This window comes from Scomber japonicus, chromosome 10 (assembly GCF_027409825.1).
Source record: "Scomber japonicus isolate fScoJap1 chromosome 10, fScoJap1.pri, whole genome shotgun sequence".
NCBI lineage: Eukaryota > Metazoa > Chordata > Actinopteri > Scombriformes > Scombridae > Scomber > Scomber japonicus.
In genome coordinates, this window is record NC_070587.1 from 33,199,414 (window position 1) to 33,219,502 (window position 20,089).

Here is a 20,089-nt window from a genome sequence, read left to right on the forward strand (position 1 = left end):
GCTGCTGGTGGAAACACTCATTGGTTAAAGTGCTACCTATCAGCTCTGGTGGCCGCGGTACTGCTGTAACGGACCTGGTGGAAATTGGGCTTAATTGTATAACACCTTTTTATACACAAAATGCAATCAATAAAGATTCATTACATCATTTATTACTGATGTAGTGAGTCAGGAGCATCAGAGAAGAAGCTTAATATAAATATACAGTGTGATCAGAGTGAGCTGTAGTTTAAACTGACGTCAGCTGTCAACAAATCTATGAATCTGAATTATTGTGTCATTTTTAATCACTTGAAATGTTTTGTCTTTTTATTGAACAGATGGCGACAATAAAGAAGAACCTGCGTCTGTTTAACGGCTTTCCTTTCGATGTAGAAAGCGAACAGTACACCAAAAAACGAGAGAAACTCCTCAAGTAAGTTTGACTTGAGTAACTTTTAGATTTAAATGTATTTAATGAACGGTTATGTGTTTAAATGTGTCCTTCAGGTTAGAGTAGATCTCTTATTTCTGAAGCAACGTGAATAAAAGAAGTTATTAATGAATACATTGAACTTTGGTGCTTTAATTAAACCTCAAAATCTGCTTTGATTTTTTTTAAATTTAGATGTGCTGCTGTCTGCTCTTCTTTTATTGATTAACCCTTTACACACTGCTCATATTCTGACTCATAATTAGTTTCTGCACCAATTAACATGATTGCTCTCTGACTGATTCATTAAGGATTAATCAAACAGATTAATATATTTATCTAATAGAGAAAAAAAGACATTCTTAGTCACTACATCTGATCCAGGAGAACAGTTTGTAGAATATGAATAATGGTGATTTAAAAAAAAAAAAAAAAGCAAAAGTCAAATTTGGACATTTACATTTATAAAAAGTATCAGTTGCATTAAAAAAAAGCATTATACCTCAATTTTTATATATTCAGGGTCACATTAGGAAAAGTTTAGGGTGTTTTTACAGCTTTCAACTGTAAGTATGAGTCAAATTTGACCAAGAACAGTAAGTAAGGGTTAATTAATTAGTGTTGATACTGTGTAAAACTCAGTTAATATAAAGTTTAATGAGCTGAATTATAAATGTTCTTTATGATTCAGGAACCTCTCAGCTCAATGAAAGAGAAGAAACGATAGAAAAACCCTCTATAATGTTTGTTTTTGGGGTTTTTTGTATGCAGGAGCTCAAACTTGACCAACTCCAAACTGAAAGTGGTCTGCAGTGTTTTGGATCTGGAGAAGAAAGGAACTCACTCAGATCTGGTGGACAGGATCCTGACGTTCCTCACCTCACCGAAAAACAGCGGCAAGGTAACTGTGACCTCATCATGTGATTATTATTACCTCATCGGCTCTAAATTATCACCTGATCATTATCATTATTATTATTATGTTTTTAATAACTGGATGCTGGACTATAAACACTAGAGCTGCAATGATTAGACAGAAAATTAATCAACTTTTCTACTTTGATTATTGTTTTTATGTATGTGAGTTTTTTTAAGGGAAAGAAAAGTCTTAGCCTGTTAAATGAATATAATATAGAATAAATTAGTATTTAATTTGTCTTCACTGAGTATTTTTGGATGGTTAACTGTCAGCTGCTTTTGTCATTTTCTGACTTTATTCTATCTTCATCATCATAATGATGATTTTTTTTTATGTCGCTCAAAGTGCTTTACAGAGAAAAATAAAAAATATAACATAATAAAACAACAGCTAATAAACAAATAACTATAATAATAAAATGAGATATTTAGTGAAATAAATAGACTAGGCAATGAATCAAGGAAAAGTTATAATAAGTTATAATTGTTGTACATTAATTAACACTTAAAACTTAAACACTAAAAATGACTTCTAAATCTGCTTATCCCTCCTGTCGTCCTCCCGGGTCAAATTGACCCTGTCTCTTTTGACTGTTCCTTCTTTCCTTCTTTCCTTCCTTCCTTCCCTCTTTCTTTAATTATTCCTTCATTCTTCCCCTCCTTCCCTCTTTCTTTGTTCCCTCCTCCTTCCTTCCTTCATTCATTAATTCCTTCCTTCCTTCCTCCTTTCCTTCCACCCTTCCTTCCTCCTTTCCCTCCACCCTTCCTTCTCTCCTTACTTCCTTCCTTCCTCTTTTCCTCCCTCCCTCCTTCCTTCTTTCCTTCCTTCCTTCCTTCTTTCCTTCTCTCCTTACTTCCTTCCTCTTTTCCTCCCTCCCTCCTTACTCCTTTCCTTCCACCCTTCTCTCCTTTTCCGTCCTTCCTTCCTCCTTTCCTTCCACCTTTCCTTCTCTCCTTACTTCCTCCCTTCCTCTTTTCCTCCATCCCTCCTTACTCCTTTCCTTCCTTCCTTTTACTCATTCCTTCCCTCCTTCCTTCCCTCCTTCCTCCCTCCTTCCTTCCTTGACACGAGGACAACAGGAGGGTTAAATCTGCTTTATGTGTTTTAGATACTAATTATGTTTATTTTCTGCTTATAGATAAATAAAGTGTTTTTACATTTTAATTTAATTTGAAAGTTTTAAGACAGGTGAGTTTTGTCTGAGACTCAAAGTTTCCTCTTTTCAGTGACTCTCTCTCTCTTTCTCTTTCTCTCTCTCTCTCTCTCTCTCTCTCTCTCTCTCTCTCTCACTCTCTCTGGTTTTTATTCTGCAGCGTCTGCCGGTGAAGAAGAAGAAGAAATCAAAGAAAAAACTATCCGGCGACGACTCGAACACCAAAACCAAGAAGAAGAGCAAACCCAAACCCAGGAGCTCGTCGTCCAGCCCCAAAAAATCCAAACTGGGCAGCAAGTCCAAAGCCATCGTCATGGACCTGAGCAGCGACGAAGACGACGACGATGAAGACGAGAAGGTCGGAGCTTCGGCCGAGGCGGAGGGATCCGACGCTGAGGAGAAAAGATCGAATAAAGAAGAAGAAGAGGAAGAGGAAGAGCGGTCTGACAAGTCGGAGGAGTCTGCAGACGATGAAGAGGAGGAGGAAGAGGAGGAATCTGATGATGATGATGACGATGATGATGAGGTAAAGGCAAATAAACAAACTCTGATTAGTTGACTAACAGGAAGTTAATCGACTATGTAACTAATCAATTAATCAAATATTCCTTAATTCCAGCTTCTCAAATGTGAGAATCTGCTGTTCTTCTTTTGACATTTGAAGTCATCGCCTTACGTCTCAAACATTTTCAGCTGTTTTATAATATTTAATACATCAAATAATCCATGAACATCAGATTAATGAATAGTGGAAACAGTCATTAGTTGCAGCCTTTATATGAGAATTAAAATGTTTTGTCTCATTAACCTTCCTGTCATCCTCCCGGGTCAAATTGACCCCGTCTGTTTTGACTGTTCCTTCCTTCCTTCCCTCCTTCCTTCCCTCATTTCTTGACTTGACAACAGGACGGTTAAAGAAAAACTTAGTGATGAAAGTTTTAGTGAAACTGTGGAGCTTTAAATTGAGCAGCACAGCGACATCTAGTGGTTTAAAACAGTTGTAGCAGCTGATGCTCTAAAACACTTCACTGATTTTACTGTTTTAATCTCTGATGGAATGTGTCTGTCTGAGTTGAGCATCTTATCCTTTAGCTGCAGAACTGAATCAGTCTGTAATATTCAGCATCGTCTGCTCATCACTAAGACTTCAAACCTTCAAACAGTATTTATAATAACAGATATGAAACAGTGATTTTTTTTTCCTCACTCAAACTCTTTGTGTCAGTCTTCCAAGTCAAAGTCCAGCAGAGGGAAATCTGCGTCCAAGAAATCCACATCGCTGAAAAGACAAAGGACACCAGCGAAGAAGACGGCTCCTCCCAAAAAGAGAGCGAAGAAGGAAGTTTCAGACGAGTCGGAGTCGGACAGTGAAGTAGAGAAGGTAAAGCTGCAGACGCCTGACGTCGTTAAAGCGTTTCTCATGTATTTAAACATTACCCAGCTGATGATCGTCTCTTTGTGTCGCAGCCCAAAAAGAAGAAGTCTGCTCCGGCCAAACCTGCTGCCAAAACTAAGAAGGCCGACAGCAGCAGCAACAGCAAAAACAACACGAATACAGGTGAGCTGCTGCTGGGACTGCTGCTGCAGGTTTCACTGCTGCAGGTTTCTCTGCTGCAGGTTTCACTGCTGCAGGTTTCACTGCTGCAGGTTTCACTGCTGCAGGTTTCTCTGCTGCAGGTTTCACTGCTGCAGGTTTCACTGCTGCAGGTTTCACTGCTGCAGGTTTCTCTGCTGCAGGTTTTACTACTGCTGCAGGTTTCTCTGCTGCAGGTTTCACTGCTGCACTTATGGAGCTTTTCCACTCTACAGTTCTAGCTCTACTCGACTCTACTCAGTTTTTCTTGCGTTTCCACTAGGGATAGTACCTGGTACCTGGTGCTTTTTTAGTACCTGCTCTGCTGAGGTTCAAAGCGAGCCGAGCTGATACTAAATGTGACGTCAACAGACTGCTGGCCTCTGATTGGTCAGAGAGTCACTGGAAGAGTCATGAGCCGTCCCACACAAGAATCAAAGCCGGCATTTTTAAATACCAACAACAGCGTTACAGTGATTCGGTTTCTCTTCTCTTGCTTTGTGTGTGACAGAAAGACACATACAGCAGCAAGTACACCATCGCCTCCATGTCCTCCATTAGTTATGTGTTTGTGTCACGTATAAAACAAAATCACGGCAGTGTAATGCAGCGTTGCTATGACGACCCTGCTCACGTTGAAGAGGTACTATAGTAATGGAAAAGGTTCCTGGTGTCGAGTTGAGTAGAGCTAGAACTGTATAATGGAAAAGCTCCATAAAAATACTGAGACTGTCCTTACTGTCTAATACCAGGAACATTGCTCACATGTATATCATGTCAGGAATTTACATATTTATCATTCTTTTGTGGTTACACCATCTGACATTTTAAGTCAGTCTTACTTTTGGTAAAAAAATGGTGCAAATGTCATTTCAAATGATATAAAACCAACAAAAATACTAAATGTACATTTTAACAAACCTGATGCTGCTTTTAATTGCTCATCTTGCCAACACTTAATTATCACTGACCTTTTAAGCAGTTCCACTTCTTTATTTAGCCTGTAGCAACCTGCACTGAATACATACCAGCTCTCCCTTTGTGTTTATACAGAAGCAGAACCGGTTTGGTGAGTTAACTGTGAATTAGTTGCATATATATAATAATTTTCCTGTGTGTCCTGCAGCAGAGGACAGCTCAGACGATGACGAGCCGCTCATTAAGATGATAAAGAAATCACCGACTGACGAGCAGCTGAAGCAGACGGTCCAGAGTCTGCTGAAGGAAGCCGACCTGGAGGAGATGACCATGAAACAGATCTGCCAGAAGGTCAGACTGTTAGAACACATAAAGATACACAACATGATACACAACATCATGATACACAACATGATACACAACATCATGATACACAACCTGATACACAACATGATACACAACATCCTGATACACAACATCCTGATACACAACATCCTGATACACAACATCATGATACACAACATCCTGATACACAACATCCTGATACACAACATCCTGATACACAACATCATGATACACAACATCACGACACACAACACCACGACACACAACACCACGACACACAACATCACGATACACAACATCACGATACACAATCTGATACACAACATCCTGATACGCAACACCATGATACACATCATCCTGATACACAACACCACGATACACAACACCACGATACACACACCACGATACACACACAGAGGATTTAGCTTGTGTCTGTCTTACACTGAAGTACTCTCTGGAGACTGAAAACACAATCACTGACATTAGTATTTGGAGCCTTTTTTTACAAACAAAAAAACTGCACTGGGTGACATGTTCCTTCTTTGTGACGTGTTTTAATAGTTTTGCTGCATAAACAGGAAGAAGATGTATCGTATATATTGTTTTATAGTCAGAAGTGAGTCGAGCTTTCATTCTTTTCTGTCTCTCAGGTATTTGACACTTACCCAGACCACGACCTGACCAGCAAGAAGGACTACATCAAACAGACAGTCAAGTCTGTGAGTACCACACACACACACACACACACACACACACACACACACACACACACACACACACACACACACACTCTCTCTCTCTCTCTCTTCCTTTCATCCAGTGTTTGAGTTATTTACTTGCAGCAGTTGCAGGATGTTTGCTCACAGGACAAACATCAAACATCAATCAGGAACTTTAGTGAAGCACCTTTATTAACTATAAAAGTAGCTCAGAGAACAGTCAGTATTCAAAATATGCAAATGAGAGGAAATGTCTGACAGATTTAACAGAATTACGGCCGTTTTTGCCGACGAACCTTTAAAAAAAACAAACCTCAGGAACATACTAATAATAATCTACTGTTGCTACTCCAGTTTAAACAAGAATAAATGACTTTTAAACACGTTTAACCAAAGAGAAGAGAGCATCACAACACATCTTACCAGCTTACAATAAAGTATCTATCTATCCATCTAATAGCAACAGTTATCCTGAAACTATGGTAACTATGAAAGTGCATCAACTCATTCAACACAGGATTTATGATTCAGAAATTTTAACTCAGAAAAGAAAAAAAAACAAATTAGCTTAAATAACACTTTATTTGTCCCCGAGGGGCAATTTGAAAGGCATGAGGAACAGCATCATTACAAAAAAAAAAAAAGAAAAAAAGACAAACAGAATATCAGACTCAGCTACATACTGATGAAGTTTCCTTTTGATTTGACAAATATTCATAACCATAAAGTAGCTATACACTCGACAGGATGTGGAGACACATTTAGGCTTTTTCTGTTCACTTTTGGCTACAGCAAACCAAACCGCTACTCGCTGTCAGTTTAAAACTCCACCACAAACTGCCTCCTAACAAACCCCTAACAGCCCCTCTGCTCCCCTCAGACAAGCGTGCTGTCAGACTCAGTTCAGTTCAGAGCTTTATTTTCCCTCGAGGGGAAATTTGGTTTGCAGTGACAGTAACAATAAACAACTAACACAACAAGCATAAATAGATAAATAAATAAATAAACAAACAGTGACATAACAAACATCATCTCAGCATACAGCACAACCAAACTTGATAAGAACAATCACAATCCAAATAAAAATAAGAAATGTTTTTAGGGTTTGTACATGTTAACTGTATTGATTGCACATGGGACAAAAGAAAATTTGAACCTGAGAGAGATTTTTTTTTTAAAGTGTCTCAGTGCTTCTGCAGCTTCTCACTGAAGCTCTGTAGTCTGAAGTTCATTTTCTGTTTGTACTGTCAGATATCTGCTTTATTTTAGTTCCTGCTGCTGCTTCATATTAAAAGCTTCCCAATGACAAACTAACTGAAGGCTTTTATTGTGAAGTGTCACAGGATGAATACAACCCGCTTTTTTAAAACTAAAGAAAGCACAATATCATTTAAAGACTCCTTAAAGTCAGACCAAACCAGCACAGGTGTAAAAGGCTGAAATTAAGAAGCATGCAATATCCGGTTCGTCCAGCAGGGGTCGATAAAGACCATCAAATTAACCTGCAGGTATTGGACAGATATTCTTGAGCAGTATTTATTATATGTATAACAGAAGATATTTAAAAGTTGTCTACCCCCAATCTACTGCTGCAGACCTCCAACGTTAAATTAAATAGGTATTTTATTTATTCAGCCGTTCATTCACTATTTTCCTGCAGTTCATCCACAACCAGGTTATGATGTTATGTATATAAAGTCACTTTTTTAACCCTTGACTCTTAATCTCATCTTTCTCCTCTATTAACACACTGAGAGCCTTTAAACTGGAGTCACATTACTAGTACATGTATACTTCCTGTATGACTTTTGACTCTGATACAGGAAGTAATGACAAACATATAAATAAGCTGACATTTATAATTCTAACTCTTATCAGTCCTGATGCTTTTTATTGCTACCTTTCATACTTTTATTGTGAAACAGGTATTGAATTGCATTTTATGAAGCATTTAAAAGCCTTAAATTGAACTTTCTAAAGCTGCGAAGGTCTGCCTCTCTGACACAGGAAGTGAATGAAGGAAGGGAGGAGGCTGAATAACACACACTTTCCTCTCAGATCATCATTTAATCTGATGATGCATCCACTTTCCTTCACATTTAAAGGATTCAGCTGCTTTTCATGGTCTGAAAAATGATTCTAGCTGTTGATATAATGCTGATAATGACGGCTGAAAACTCACTATTTGATCAGTTTAACAGAGAGAGATGGTCAGACTGTCTGTAGCTGCACACAGACACATTACAGCTGTTAGATTTTACAGTCCAGGGTTTCAGTATTGAGCTGCATCGACACGATCAACTGGGCGGATATTTTAAGGTGTGGTGTGACAGCTCACCACAGCTGGGTGTCAAACTCTTTCAGTTCAAAGGACACACACACACACACACACACACACACATTATGAATACCACTATGATCTCAACTAGGCCCTGCCAGTAAAACCATTGAATAATATACGGCGCCCAATGTTTGAATGTTTTAACTTGACTGTGTTTAACGTTTGTGTCTCACAGCTGATCACATGAAGGTCTGAAGAATCTCTGTAAACGTTGACGAGGGACAAACTTCAGCAGAAATGACTGAAACGCTTCTTTTCTTCTTTCATATCATGTTTTTCTTTTTCATACAAAGTTCTTCTTGTTCTGTTTTTTACATGTTTCTGTTTGTTGTTGTTTTTTATTTTTTAATGGATATATCGACTCGTGTAGGATTTCAGGTAAACTCAGCAGAGTTAATCATCGTTGTTAGAGTTCTCAGGCACGGCTTCGTGCCTTCAGTCGAGTCCAAAGCAAAAGTCTGATCAGCAGAGTAACAAATCCAAAACACTTCTCACATGTTCCATCATTTAATAGTTTCTGGCTGGAAGTCGGCTTTCAGTTCTGTTTGGTAAAAAGGAAACAGAATGATCTTTATTAATGGATCAGAATTCAACAGTCTGCTTTATTTCTAGGTTTACTCTCCGTGTGAAGGTGATTTAATGATCAGTGGATGTTTTGCAGGTCAAAATGAAAAAGCAGCAGTTTGGACTTTAAAACACAGTTTGCCAAAATCTGATCTTTGCTTTTAACTCTCAATGTTAAGCTTTTTATTTAGATGAAGCTATTTTTTTTTTTTTTTTTTTTTTTTTTTTAACAACCATTTCAAGTTGTTTTTTGGGTTTTTTGTTACTTGTTTTGCTGTCAAATAATAATTTACAATTTAAAAATCAATTTACTTACCGATTAAAATTGTACCTTTTTGAACAAAATTGCCTCAGAGTGGTTTTTACATTTTGTGACAGATTTTACAAAATGTTACAACTCAATTCTCAGTTAGTGAAGCTAATATGAAGCTTCAGCGTCCAAATGAGTCAAATCTTCATCTTCTGTTTCAACGTTACAGTGTTTTTACTAGCAAAGTCTTTTTGTTACTATACTTCCACCACAGAGAAACATATATATATATACTATATATATACTATATATACACTATATATACTATATATACTACACCACAGAGAAACATATATATATATATATATATATATATATATGTATATGTATATGTATATATATATATATATGTATATGTATATGTATATATGTATATGTATATATATATATATATATATATATATATATATATATATATATATATATATATATGTATATGTATATGTATATGTATATATATATATATATATATATATATATATATATATATGTATATGTATATGTATATGTATATATATATATATATATATATATATATATATATATATATATATATGTATATGTATATGTATATATATAATGTATTGAGTGAGTATAGAGAGTTGAACTGAAAACTAGTTCCCCTTCTCTATGTTTATCACCATCGGTCATCACTTCTATATTCTTGTAGTTCCTGTTCTTCAAAAAAAGGGAACTGAACATCAAAGTCATTTCAAGAAAACAACAGTTCAGATGCAAATACAGTAAATAATATATTATTATTTATCATAAAGTTTCAGGTGTGTCATGTCAAAACATGTTTTTTTAATTAGGCAGGCTTCGTGGATTGCTTGCTGTAAACAGGGTTTGCGTGTGTTGCCATGGCAGCAGGGTTAACCGGTTTGTTATCTTGAACTGCAGGCGTGTCAAAGTGAAAGTATGCTGAAGTTGTTTATGTTATGTTATTATGAGTTTGGCGCCAATCTGCAGTGTTGATGCAGAAATGGCGGCTGCTGCACTGGGAGGTAAGTCTCTCTCATATTAACTAAGCTGTTTGGAGAACATTATGTTTTATAAAGACAAGTTGATGTGATGCATCATGTGCAGACAGAGAAGCTCCTTAAACGTTAATATTAAATGTTGCATGAGAAGAAATTATTTTTGCGCTTTCTGCAGACCTGCCACTAAAACAACTTGATGTTTAATAGTTTGATCATGTTGATGATTATAAATAATTTAACTTCACTTCGTTTCCTATTATGTGCATTATGCAAAGGGCATTAAAATCTGCACGTTTTTTTCACACATTGCACATATATTAGTATTCTGTGTTTTGTTTTGTTTGCACTCGTTGTTTACACTCCGCCCCAGCTGGGGGCTTGTTTCAGGAAGCAGGTTTAACCAGCCAGCTCTGAGTCAAAACCTGAACTGTGGTTTGACTAACTCTGAGCTGCCGGTCAGTTAACTCTGAGTTAAGGCAGGGGTGGATTGGCCGGGATTTTTCCCGGTGGGCCGATGGCTGCCCGTTTTTTATTTTTTATTATTTCATTTAGTTTTCGCTGCTCCTGGAAAGCTGGAAATTTCCATACAAACAAAGAGGACTATGTTAATCACAGTGGAAGAATAGAAATACGGATATCCAGATATAATCAAACAGATCTCTTTACTGTGTGTGTTTGCTGCAGCAGGTAGTGAACAGTTTAAATTACACTGTCAATGATCGAAAGCAACACAGACACAACATCTTTATGGGATCTTAGTCAAGCTTGATGTAGACTGCTGCAGTAATCTCTCTATAGACTTCCTGAAGATGAGTGAATGTGGATCTGAAGCTGGATCAGCATCTGTTTAGAGTGATCGTCTCAAAGAATATCGTCCAGACTTCAGCATGAAGCGCAAACAACAACAACAAAGGTAGGAGTTTACTTTAGGACCAATATAGCAAAGTTGAGCAAATAAATGCAGATAACATAGAAGCTAAACCTTTTTAAGGATTGTTTTGGACAGCATCTCCCACAGTCAGTTTTATTTTGTGTTTTTAATAGTTTTTCGACAACAGAAGTCTACAACACAGAGAAAAAATATATATCTGGCTTTGGATACACACACAATACACTAGTAGATCAGTTCATTGCCAGCCTTATACTTTAACCACATTTAATCTCATGGACTGGTTTAGTTTAGTTTATATCTGTCATTAAACTCAAATACACATTTATAAATAAAGTAAATAATCATATGTGTTCCTTGTCCTTCATCTCCATTAGAAACAGTGACAAACCAAAAAGACAAAAATAATAAAAAATAAAAATAAATCAATAAATAAACAAAAAGCAGTTTTTGACCACAAAGGTTTAGACTGAAACATCATTAGTCATTCAATAGATCCCATTATACATAACAAACACAACACATTTATAATAATTGGCTGTATACATAATAATACAGTGAAAATATATTGGTACATCCCAAATGTATTAATCTGTCTGTATTATATCTGGTTTCTACTGCAGTCATCAAATGACACAGATTAAGGGCCTCACTAGACTCTTGACACTGAGCAGCTTCATTTTTCAGATTATATATTTCGGTTGTGGTTTTATTCAGTTCTGCCGAAACATTGGTTGTGATCTAGATTGTTACTATTTCAGAGCCCCTGAAGCCAAGAAGAGGAGGATATTTGACAGTGGATCAGTGTCTTCAGTAATAAACTTAATGTCTGCTAAGAGTGATCACTCCAAAGGATATCCTCCAGCCTTCAGCCCTGAACCCAGAACGTCAGGAACAAGGTAAGATAATAATGCTGACAGATGCTCATGCAGATTTTATACCACTGACCATCATACTGAAACCAGAAACCGTTTGCATAGGGATGTATTTCTCTTAGATCGTTAACTATTTCATACCTATTGGAGGGAAAAATCCACCTCATTAAAACAGCAGACTGTCATCAGTGTGTAGGTGACTAGTGAGCGTTTTCCTTTTTTTCATCTGGCGGTGAGGTGTCATCTTTGGTTGACAGTTGCTTGCAGAGAAGCCAACAGGAAACAGGAGAGAAAAAGGGATGGTGCATGCAACAACCATTCGTCTACTGATCGTTGCTTTTAATATCCATAGATCTATGAATTGAATAAGTGAATGCCTCTACAAAATAAAAGTGATTACAACCCATGACTGTTGGAAGATAAAATCTATTTTGTGGATCAAGAACAAGTGTTATTCTCTTGTTGATGATGTATTAAGGAGAAATAGTGCAAAGAATTAAAGGGGACATATCATGCACATTTACAGGTGTATTTTATATTTTGAGGCTCAGCTGGAATATCTTCGCATGATTTACAAAAACTCGATAATATATTATATATTTCTGTTACAGTAAAGCTGGATTAGATTGTGGTTGTAATCTAGATCTGTGGTTGTAATCTAGATTGTTATTGAACTATTCCAGAGCCACTAAAGCCAAGAAGAGGAGGAAATCTGACAGTGGATCAGTGTCTTCAATATTAAGTTTTTTGTCTGCTAAGAGTGATCGCTCCAAAGGATATCCTCCAGCCTTCAGCACTGAACCCAGAACAAGGTAAGATTATCAATGCTGTCAGAATGAAAGGTTTCTAATATTCAGCATTGGTAATAACAATAATAACACGGGTAAAAGAAGAAGCAGAAGCAATTTCGTTTATAAGGAATCTTTATATATTTCACAAGAAGCCCATATCCAAACAACTTCACCCTCGAAACTGCACTTTTTTGAGTCCTCAGCAATACATCTGTCAAGTGTGCAATTGATCGAATGCTCTTGTGATATGTGAAAAACATACATGCATACAAACAAAGATTCCTTCCTTTATGCAGCCCTTCAGTTCAGCCTCTGCCTGCAATGGTCTGTTTTAGCTCCTGTCTCTTTAAAAACTCTTTAATAACCCTTTTCAGCAGCAAGACTGCATCAAGCTTCGAGCAGAACCCAGACACACTGAAGGTGGGTAATTTTGTATATATCAATGAACTAATAATCAAATATCAATATACATAATTAATCATTTTTTGTTGTCATTGGAGTCGCTATGTCTCAGGTCATTGCATTAACATAATTCCAAAATAAAACAGTGGTCTGTATCATGTTAATGTGAAAAAAAACATTGTATTTGTCAGGTGTTTGAATCCAAAGCGGTGGCCTTTCTAAAGAAGGCTGTGAAAGCAAATAAGAAGGTCCTTTCTACAAAACCTGACAAACTCACTGATCCACCGGTTGATGATGAAATGAAGGAAGCAGCTCTGAAGATTGCCCTCCATGTTTTGAGGGACATGAAAGAGGATGAACATGCTCACACACTTGAGCAAAGTAAGAGGCTGCATGTTATCTTAAATATTATATATTATGTATTAAGTTTTTGTAACAATTCATCCGTCCATTAAGTTTAGTCTACTATGAAATATTTGTATCACGAACAGATACATTTGAAGGAAATGGTTCCCAGAAGATACATCATGAATATTTTAGTGATCCCCTGACTTTTCATCTTCAGAATCTCAATTTGTCCAACATGTAACTAATTCCCTGTTAACATCACTTTATAATTAAAACCTAACAGCATGCCAGTATCCATTACTTGTTAGCAGGCTAATATTTGAATTTGAACTGGGGTTGAGCCAGTTTTGCATTTAAATTCAATAAAGTGTTTAATCAGCAATTAGCATCTCCTGTTTTCAGTGTAGACATGAATGTACAGACACTGTCACTGGATTACATTAATACTGAAAAAAACATCATAATGATTATCTGATCATTTCTAGAGTTATAAGGAGGATTATTGATGTTACATATTTCTGTGCTGTTAGGTCACTATGGAGAACTCAGACTTTATCAACGGAAAATAAAATCTTTCCTGAAGAGGAAAAATAAGAACTTGTCGGACGAGATAAATACACTGCAGTGTCCTGTGCCTTTTAAAAAGATTTACACAAACATCTACCTGAGAGAGGGAGCCAGTGGAGGGGTCAACAACGAACATGAAGTGAGACAAATTGAGGCAGCATTCAACAGGCAGAAATCAACAGAAATTCTGATCACATGTGAGGACATCTTCAAGCTTTTACCCAAACAAGACACACCAATCAGAACTGTGCTCACCATGGGGATAGCAGGCATTGGCAAAACCGTGCTGACCCAGAAGTTCATGTTGGACTGGTCAGAAGAGAAAGCCAATCAAGTCATCCAGCTCCTGTTTTTAGTTCCCTTTAGGGAGCTGAATTTGTTTAAAAATAAGAAGCAAAGCTTGATGGAGCTCCTGTGTAACTTCTCTCCAGACCTGAAAGAATCTGGAATCAAAGACCTGAAATCGTACAAAGTTCTGTTCATACTAGACGGTCTTGATGAGTGCAGATTCCCTCTGGATTTCAATGGAAATGAGAGATGTTGTGATGCTACACAAGCAGCCTCAGTAGATGTTCTGCTGACAAATCTAATTGCAGGTAACCTGCTACCAGAAGCCAATCTGTGGATAACTACCCGACCTGCTGCTGCCAGCTGCATCCCTCCAGAGTATGTTGACCGGGTGACTGAGATACGAGGCTTCAACAACCTGCAGAAGGAGCAGTACTTCCACAAGAAAATTGAAGATGAAGATTTGGCCAAAAGAGTTATTGCAAACATAAGGTCAGCAAGAAGTCTCTACATCATGTGCCACGTGCCGGTGTTTTGCTGGATTTCCTCTATCGTCCTGGGAAACATGTGTGCCAAAGCAGGAGGAGGAAAAATGCCAAAGACTTTGACTCAGATGTACATCCACTTTCTGGCTCATCAGACCACAAGGAAGCGTGTCAAGTACGGCGAGGAGCAACAACTGGACTCCCAGGGGAAAAACAAGATGATCATGACACTTGGGAAGTTGGCCTTCCAGGAGCTGGAGAAAGGCAACCTGATCTTCTACGAGGATGATCTCAGGGACTGTGGTATTGATGTCAAAGAAGCATCTCTGTACTCTGGACTCTTTACTCAAGTCTTCAGGGAAGAGTCCTGCATGCAGCAAAAAGTCTTCTGCTTTGTGCATCTGTCAGTTCAAGAGTTTCTTGCAGCTTTGTACGTCCATGTGATGTATAACATGTCTGGTGTAAACCTGATGATTGGATCTGAACAGATGACCCAACCAAAGCCTGTATATGAACTGCACAAAGCAGCAGTGGACAAAGCTTTACAAAGCAACAACGGCCACCTCGATCTCTTCCTGCGTTTCCTCCTCGGACTCTCTCTGAAGTCCAGTCAGGATCTGCTCAAAGACCTGAAGATGCAGGTAGAAACCTGCGACTCCCAAAGTCACGAGGAAACCATCAAATACATCAAGGAGAGAATCAGTCAGACTCATCAGCCAGAGAAGTACATCAATCTCTTCCACTGTTTGAATGAACTGAACGACCACTCTCTGGTGGAGGAGATCCAGAGATACATGGAGTCAGACCAAGACTCAGTGATGGATGAGTGCTCTGCTGCTCAGTGGGCAGCTCTGGTCTTTGTGTTGTTGACTTCACCTGAGAAACCAGAGGAGATCCAGCTCAAGAAATACTCCAGGACAAAAGAAGGCCTTCTGAGGCTCCTACCAGCCATCAAAGCATCCAAATCAGCAATGCAAGTCTCTCTCATCATTTGTAACTTTAGTTTTAACAATCATCTGTGGAGTTTGCAAGTGTAAATAACAATTAGACTTTGTGTTTCTATTTATCAGGTTGAATGATTGTAACCTCACTGCCGACTGCTGTAAGGAGCTGTCCTCCATTCTCAGCTCAAACTCCAATGAGCTGAATCATTTAAATCTAAGTGACAACAACTTACAAGACTCAGGAATTAAATTTCTCTGCACCGGACTGAAGAGCCGACCCTGCAGACTGATGATGCTGAGGTGAGTCAAAGTGACAGCTGACAATAATGTGACTGAACAAAGATTTTGGAAATTCCCAAAACACTGATGAGTCATTGCAACAATAGAGACAGTATAGTAACCACAACACTTGCTTTGCAAGTCATGGTAGAACAACTTGTGGGTTTGCCCAGAAAAGGTTTGTTGTGGTAGCAACAGTACCAGACTGAAATATCTTAGTAAATGTGTTCATAAGCATGAAAATTTGTAGACTTCAAAGGTCTCTAGAGGAGTTGTGAAGAGAACCACATGAACATCGGAGGAGTGAAGGAACACACAAGAATAACACAGAGCAAACCAAAACCCATAAAACACCTCTCAGTAACAATTCAGCATCAAACTGTACCAGAATACAAAACTCAAGTACACACCACTACAAGCTAACTAAGAATGGAAGAAAGACCACCAGAGAAAAGTCAAATAACATAAATGAGCAAAACCAAATTACCCAAAGAATCGGGCAACACAAGTTTAAAACCGTAAATCTAAAAGAACAAAACACAAAGAGACTCAAAACCTTGAATCCATGACAGTTCTACTCTACATGTACTTGTTATATGTGCAAAATAATAAAGAATGACAAAGAAGACTTGACAGTATAACACAGTCCAATACAAGATCCCTGAAATGATTGCAGCCATTGTCAAGCTTCTAATGTTCCTTTATTTTGCATTGTTTGTCCTTTCAGGCTGAACCGATGCAGTCTCACCCAGAGATGCTGTGAGAGCCTGGCTTCAGTCCTGATTCATCCTTCATCACCTCTCAAAGAGCTCGACCTGAGTGACAACGACATCGAAGACTCAGGAGTGCAGCTGCTCTGTAACGGATTGGAAAATGTGAACTGTAAACTGGAAACCATCAGGTATTCTTTTAAGAAAACTATTAATGCTACTGTTATATTTATGAAGGGTAACAAGCAGCTGTTAAAGGTGGATTCTGTCTCTCTGTCACAGGTTGTCATTCTGTAACATCACAGAGAAAGGTTGTGGTTTCTTAGCTTCAGCTGTGAAGTCCAACCCATCCCACCTGAGAGAGCTGGACCTGAGCTACAATCACCTCGGAGAGTCTGGAGTGAAGCTCATCTCTGAAGCTCTGGAGGAAGGTCGATGTGAATTTACTAAGCTGAGGTAAAGAATATCTAATTTTTAGACATTCATATTCCTCAGAGGAAACACTGAAACAATCAGTGACTCTGACTTTTCCTTTAGCAAGTAGAAGTCTTCACATGTGTTTCTATCTGCTCCATAGAGTCGACCACAATGCAGAACACTGGTTTAAACCAGGACTGAGACAATGTAAGTTTTATTCATCAAAAATCTGTTTTACTTTTAGCTAAGTAATATTTTTCATGCAGGACTTTTGCTTGTAATGCAGTATTTTTAAATAGCTGTATCTATACTATTACTGAAGACAATTATGCAAAAACTAACCTAACCCTAACCCTAACCCTTAAATGTTGTACATCTCCTCATTATGGGACTAACAAAGATTATATGATCATATAATTATTAAAGATTATATGATCATATCTTAAATACTTCTTCTGCCACTAACTATACTCTAAGTCTTCAAATCTTATTAATGGAGTTATTATTTCTAAAATAACCAACAGCACACATATTAGAGGGTCTTTAGATATTGATACCATAATGACTTATAGAAAATCAATGGGCAATGAGACCCAAGACTTTTGTAATCAGTTATCTATCTAATCTATTGTTTTACTAGTCAGTTAGCAGAGCATGAAGCATCAGTACTGTAGTGATGGATACCTCCAGTTTAAAATACCTCAAGCACTGATTTAAACAGTGATTACAATGTTGACTGGAGTTGTGTTTTATGTTTCCTGATGTATAGATACCTGCCAGCCAATAAGTAGAAAGTGTTTTCAGTGGCACTGATATAAACTGTCTGTATAAATGTCTAACTCTTTGACTTCTTCCTGCCATCAGATTCATGTGAGCTCACAGTGGATACAAACACAGCCCACAAACTCCTCGTCCTCTCTGACGACAACCGAAAAGTAAGCCAGGCCCGAGTGGAGCAGTCGTATCCTGACCACCCAGAGAGGTTCGACTACTGGACCCAAGTCCTGTTCCAGCAGGGCCTGACAGGCCGCTGCTACTGGGAGGTGGAGTGGGAGGGAAACTGGGCCGGGATTGGAGTGACCTACAAGGATATCTGTCGTAAAGGTCCAGATAATGACTGTTTGATGGGATACAATGAGGTCTCTTGGGGTCTGCACTGCTCTGCTCATGGCTACCGAGCGTATCATAACTTCAAGAGCATCGTCCTTCATGTCCCTCTGGCTGGTTTTCATAGACTGGCGGTGTATCTGGACTGGGTGGCTGGTATCCTGTCCTTCTACAGAATGTCTACTGGAGGATCACTGACACACCTGCACACCTTCCACACCAAATTCACCAAACCGCTCCACACAGTTTTCAGAGCTTGGGGCCAGGGCTCCTCAGTGAGGCTGTTGAGTGAAACAGCTTAAACACAAAACTTGATCCGTCATCATTCACATTAACATTGAAACAATCGAGACAATCGAGACGTCCAAGGAATCTGTTTTTACCCATTCGTACAGATACAGTTACATTCTGTACAGACATTCATGGTTCCCAGATGATGAATCCCTCTGACTTTGGTCATCTTTTGACTTTTCTTCCTCTGTTTCAATTTGTTTTTATTGAAATGATTGAAATCTCGACTATTTGATGAAATGCTGTGAAATTTGGTTCACATGGACTTAAATACATGACACCAAACACATTGTTACAGTTTAGAGAACATAATAACTTCTTAAATATAACATTGTTGTATTAACTTTGCATCAAATGTACAAATGACTTTACTTTGTTGAGATTACCATGTAAATTGTAAAAAAAAGTTTTGTAATCTGTATATTTGTATATTAGATATACAGGTATATATATTTCTGTATATATGTATGTATGTATATGGTAAGTAAATAGAGTAATAAAGTAGAGCAATAACGTAAAAGAAAATATATATGTATATATGAATATTCATTGAGTTAATGTTTGTTACTGAGAAGTAGATGAAATAAATTGAGAGGGATGTGACCAACTGAAAATTTAGATTTTAAATGCTCTTTCTATTCTTTTTTATCCGGAACATTTAAAACAAACATATAATAATACATAACATACATTCATTTTTAAAACATTGCTATAAAACATATCTACAAAATATGATTAAAAGAAAAATATGATTTATTACTTTGTGTTGTATGCTGATTTTTTCCATTGTATATATATGTTTTTATTAATGACCTTCACATTCAAATATATTAAAACGAATTGATAGCTCAGTCATTAACCATAAACATATAAAAAGCCTTTAAAAAAATGTTTTAATATTATTTTATGTAATTATGTAATTTACTTGTAATATTTTTTGTGTCTTGTTTATCAGGATCACTTTATAAACTCTGAAGGAGTGTAGCAGTGTCTATTTCTGTAACACCACTACACGCTACAGTAAAGTTTCATCACAGTTTCCCTGAAACATTATGTTTTTATTTTTTATATTTGGTCTCACCATCAGTCCAAAAAAATCCCCAAAGATATTTAATTTACAATGACATGAAAGGAAGAAAATAATAACAATAATTTTACATTGATTAAAAAAAAATTAAAAAAAATCGAATTACCTGTTTAGTTGCTGCAGTTAATCATTAGTGCAATCCTGTCATTTGTCAGGTTATTGTGTTTTGGTGTATAATTTCCTGGTTTTATGTATTTGTGAAATAATTGTTTGTTTTGCATTTTAAATAAAGGTAAGATACCAATTCTTTTGTCTTTTTTTTAAAACACCAAATTCAATATTTTAAATTATTTTAAAGACCTGCAGAGATGCAATGAAGATCAATTATTACGATTAATTTGGAACATTAAAGAGGTTATCTGAAAATAATCTGTA

At 37.3% G+C, this 20,089-nt stretch overlaps 2 protein-coding genes across 3 annotated transcripts in view; both read left to right on the forward strand.

Moving 5' to 3' along the window:
- dek (DEK proto-oncogene) overlaps positions 1 to 9,250 on the forward strand; it is a 12,970-nt gene extending 3,720 nt beyond the window's left edge. The window contains exons 5-12 of the mRNA XM_053327472.1: positions 321 to 415; positions 1,184 to 1,313; positions 2,645 to 3,010; positions 3,725 to 3,865; positions 3,952 to 4,042; positions 5,184 to 5,326; positions 5,971 to 6,039; positions 8,556 to 9,250. Coding sequence (XP_053183447.1) covers positions 321 to 415; positions 1,184 to 1,313; positions 2,645 to 3,010; positions 3,725 to 3,865; positions 3,952 to 4,042; positions 5,184 to 5,326; positions 5,971 to 6,039; positions 8,556 to 8,567 — 1,047 coding nt within the window. The 3' untranslated portion in view covers positions 8,568 to 9,250. The remainder of the gene's footprint in view (positions 1 to 320; positions 416 to 1,183; positions 1,314 to 2,644; positions 3,011 to 3,724; positions 3,866 to 3,951; positions 4,043 to 5,183; positions 5,327 to 5,970; positions 6,040 to 8,555) is intronic.
- A 2,631-nt stretch (positions 9,251 to 11,881) lies between these two features.
- On the forward strand, positions 11,882 to 19,056 carry LOC128366706 (NACHT, LRR and PYD domains-containing protein 3-like). Of its 2 annotated transcripts, none has more exons than XM_053327467.1 (9): positions 11,882 to 12,022; positions 13,164 to 13,209; positions 13,383 to 13,572; positions 14,070 to 15,852; positions 15,950 to 16,123; positions 16,830 to 17,003; positions 17,095 to 17,268; positions 17,390 to 17,436; positions 18,094 to 19,056. In XM_053327467.1, the coding sequence occupies exons 1-9, from the start codon at positions 11,949 to 11,951 to the stop codon at positions 18,636 to 18,638; spliced, it is 3,207 nt and encodes a 1,068-aa protein (XP_053183442.1). In that variant the 5' UTR covers positions 11,882 to 11,948; the 3' UTR covers positions 18,639 to 19,056. The 2 variants fall into 2 exon arrangements, with proteins under 2 accessions (XP_053183442.1, XP_053183443.1); XM_053327468.1 differs by having other exon boundaries at positions 13,167 to 13,209.
- The last annotated feature ends 1,033 nt before the right edge of the window (positions 19,057 to 20,089 follow it).

Excerpts from the sequence above, each read along its gene's own strand:
- LOC128366706 (XM_053327467.1), top strand. The coding sequence starts at position 11,949 with ATGTCTGCTAAGAGTGATCACTCCAAAGGATATCCTCCAGCCTTCAGC. Across the intron at positions 13,210-13,382 it reads AGAACCCAGACACACTGAAG|GTGTTTGAATCCAAAGCGGT; the intron begins GTGGGTAATTTT and ends TGTATTTGTCAG. Across the intron at positions 15,853-15,949 it reads AAAGCATCCAAATCAGCAAT|GTTGAATGATTGTAACCTCA; the intron begins GCAAGTCTCTCT and ends TCTATTTATCAG.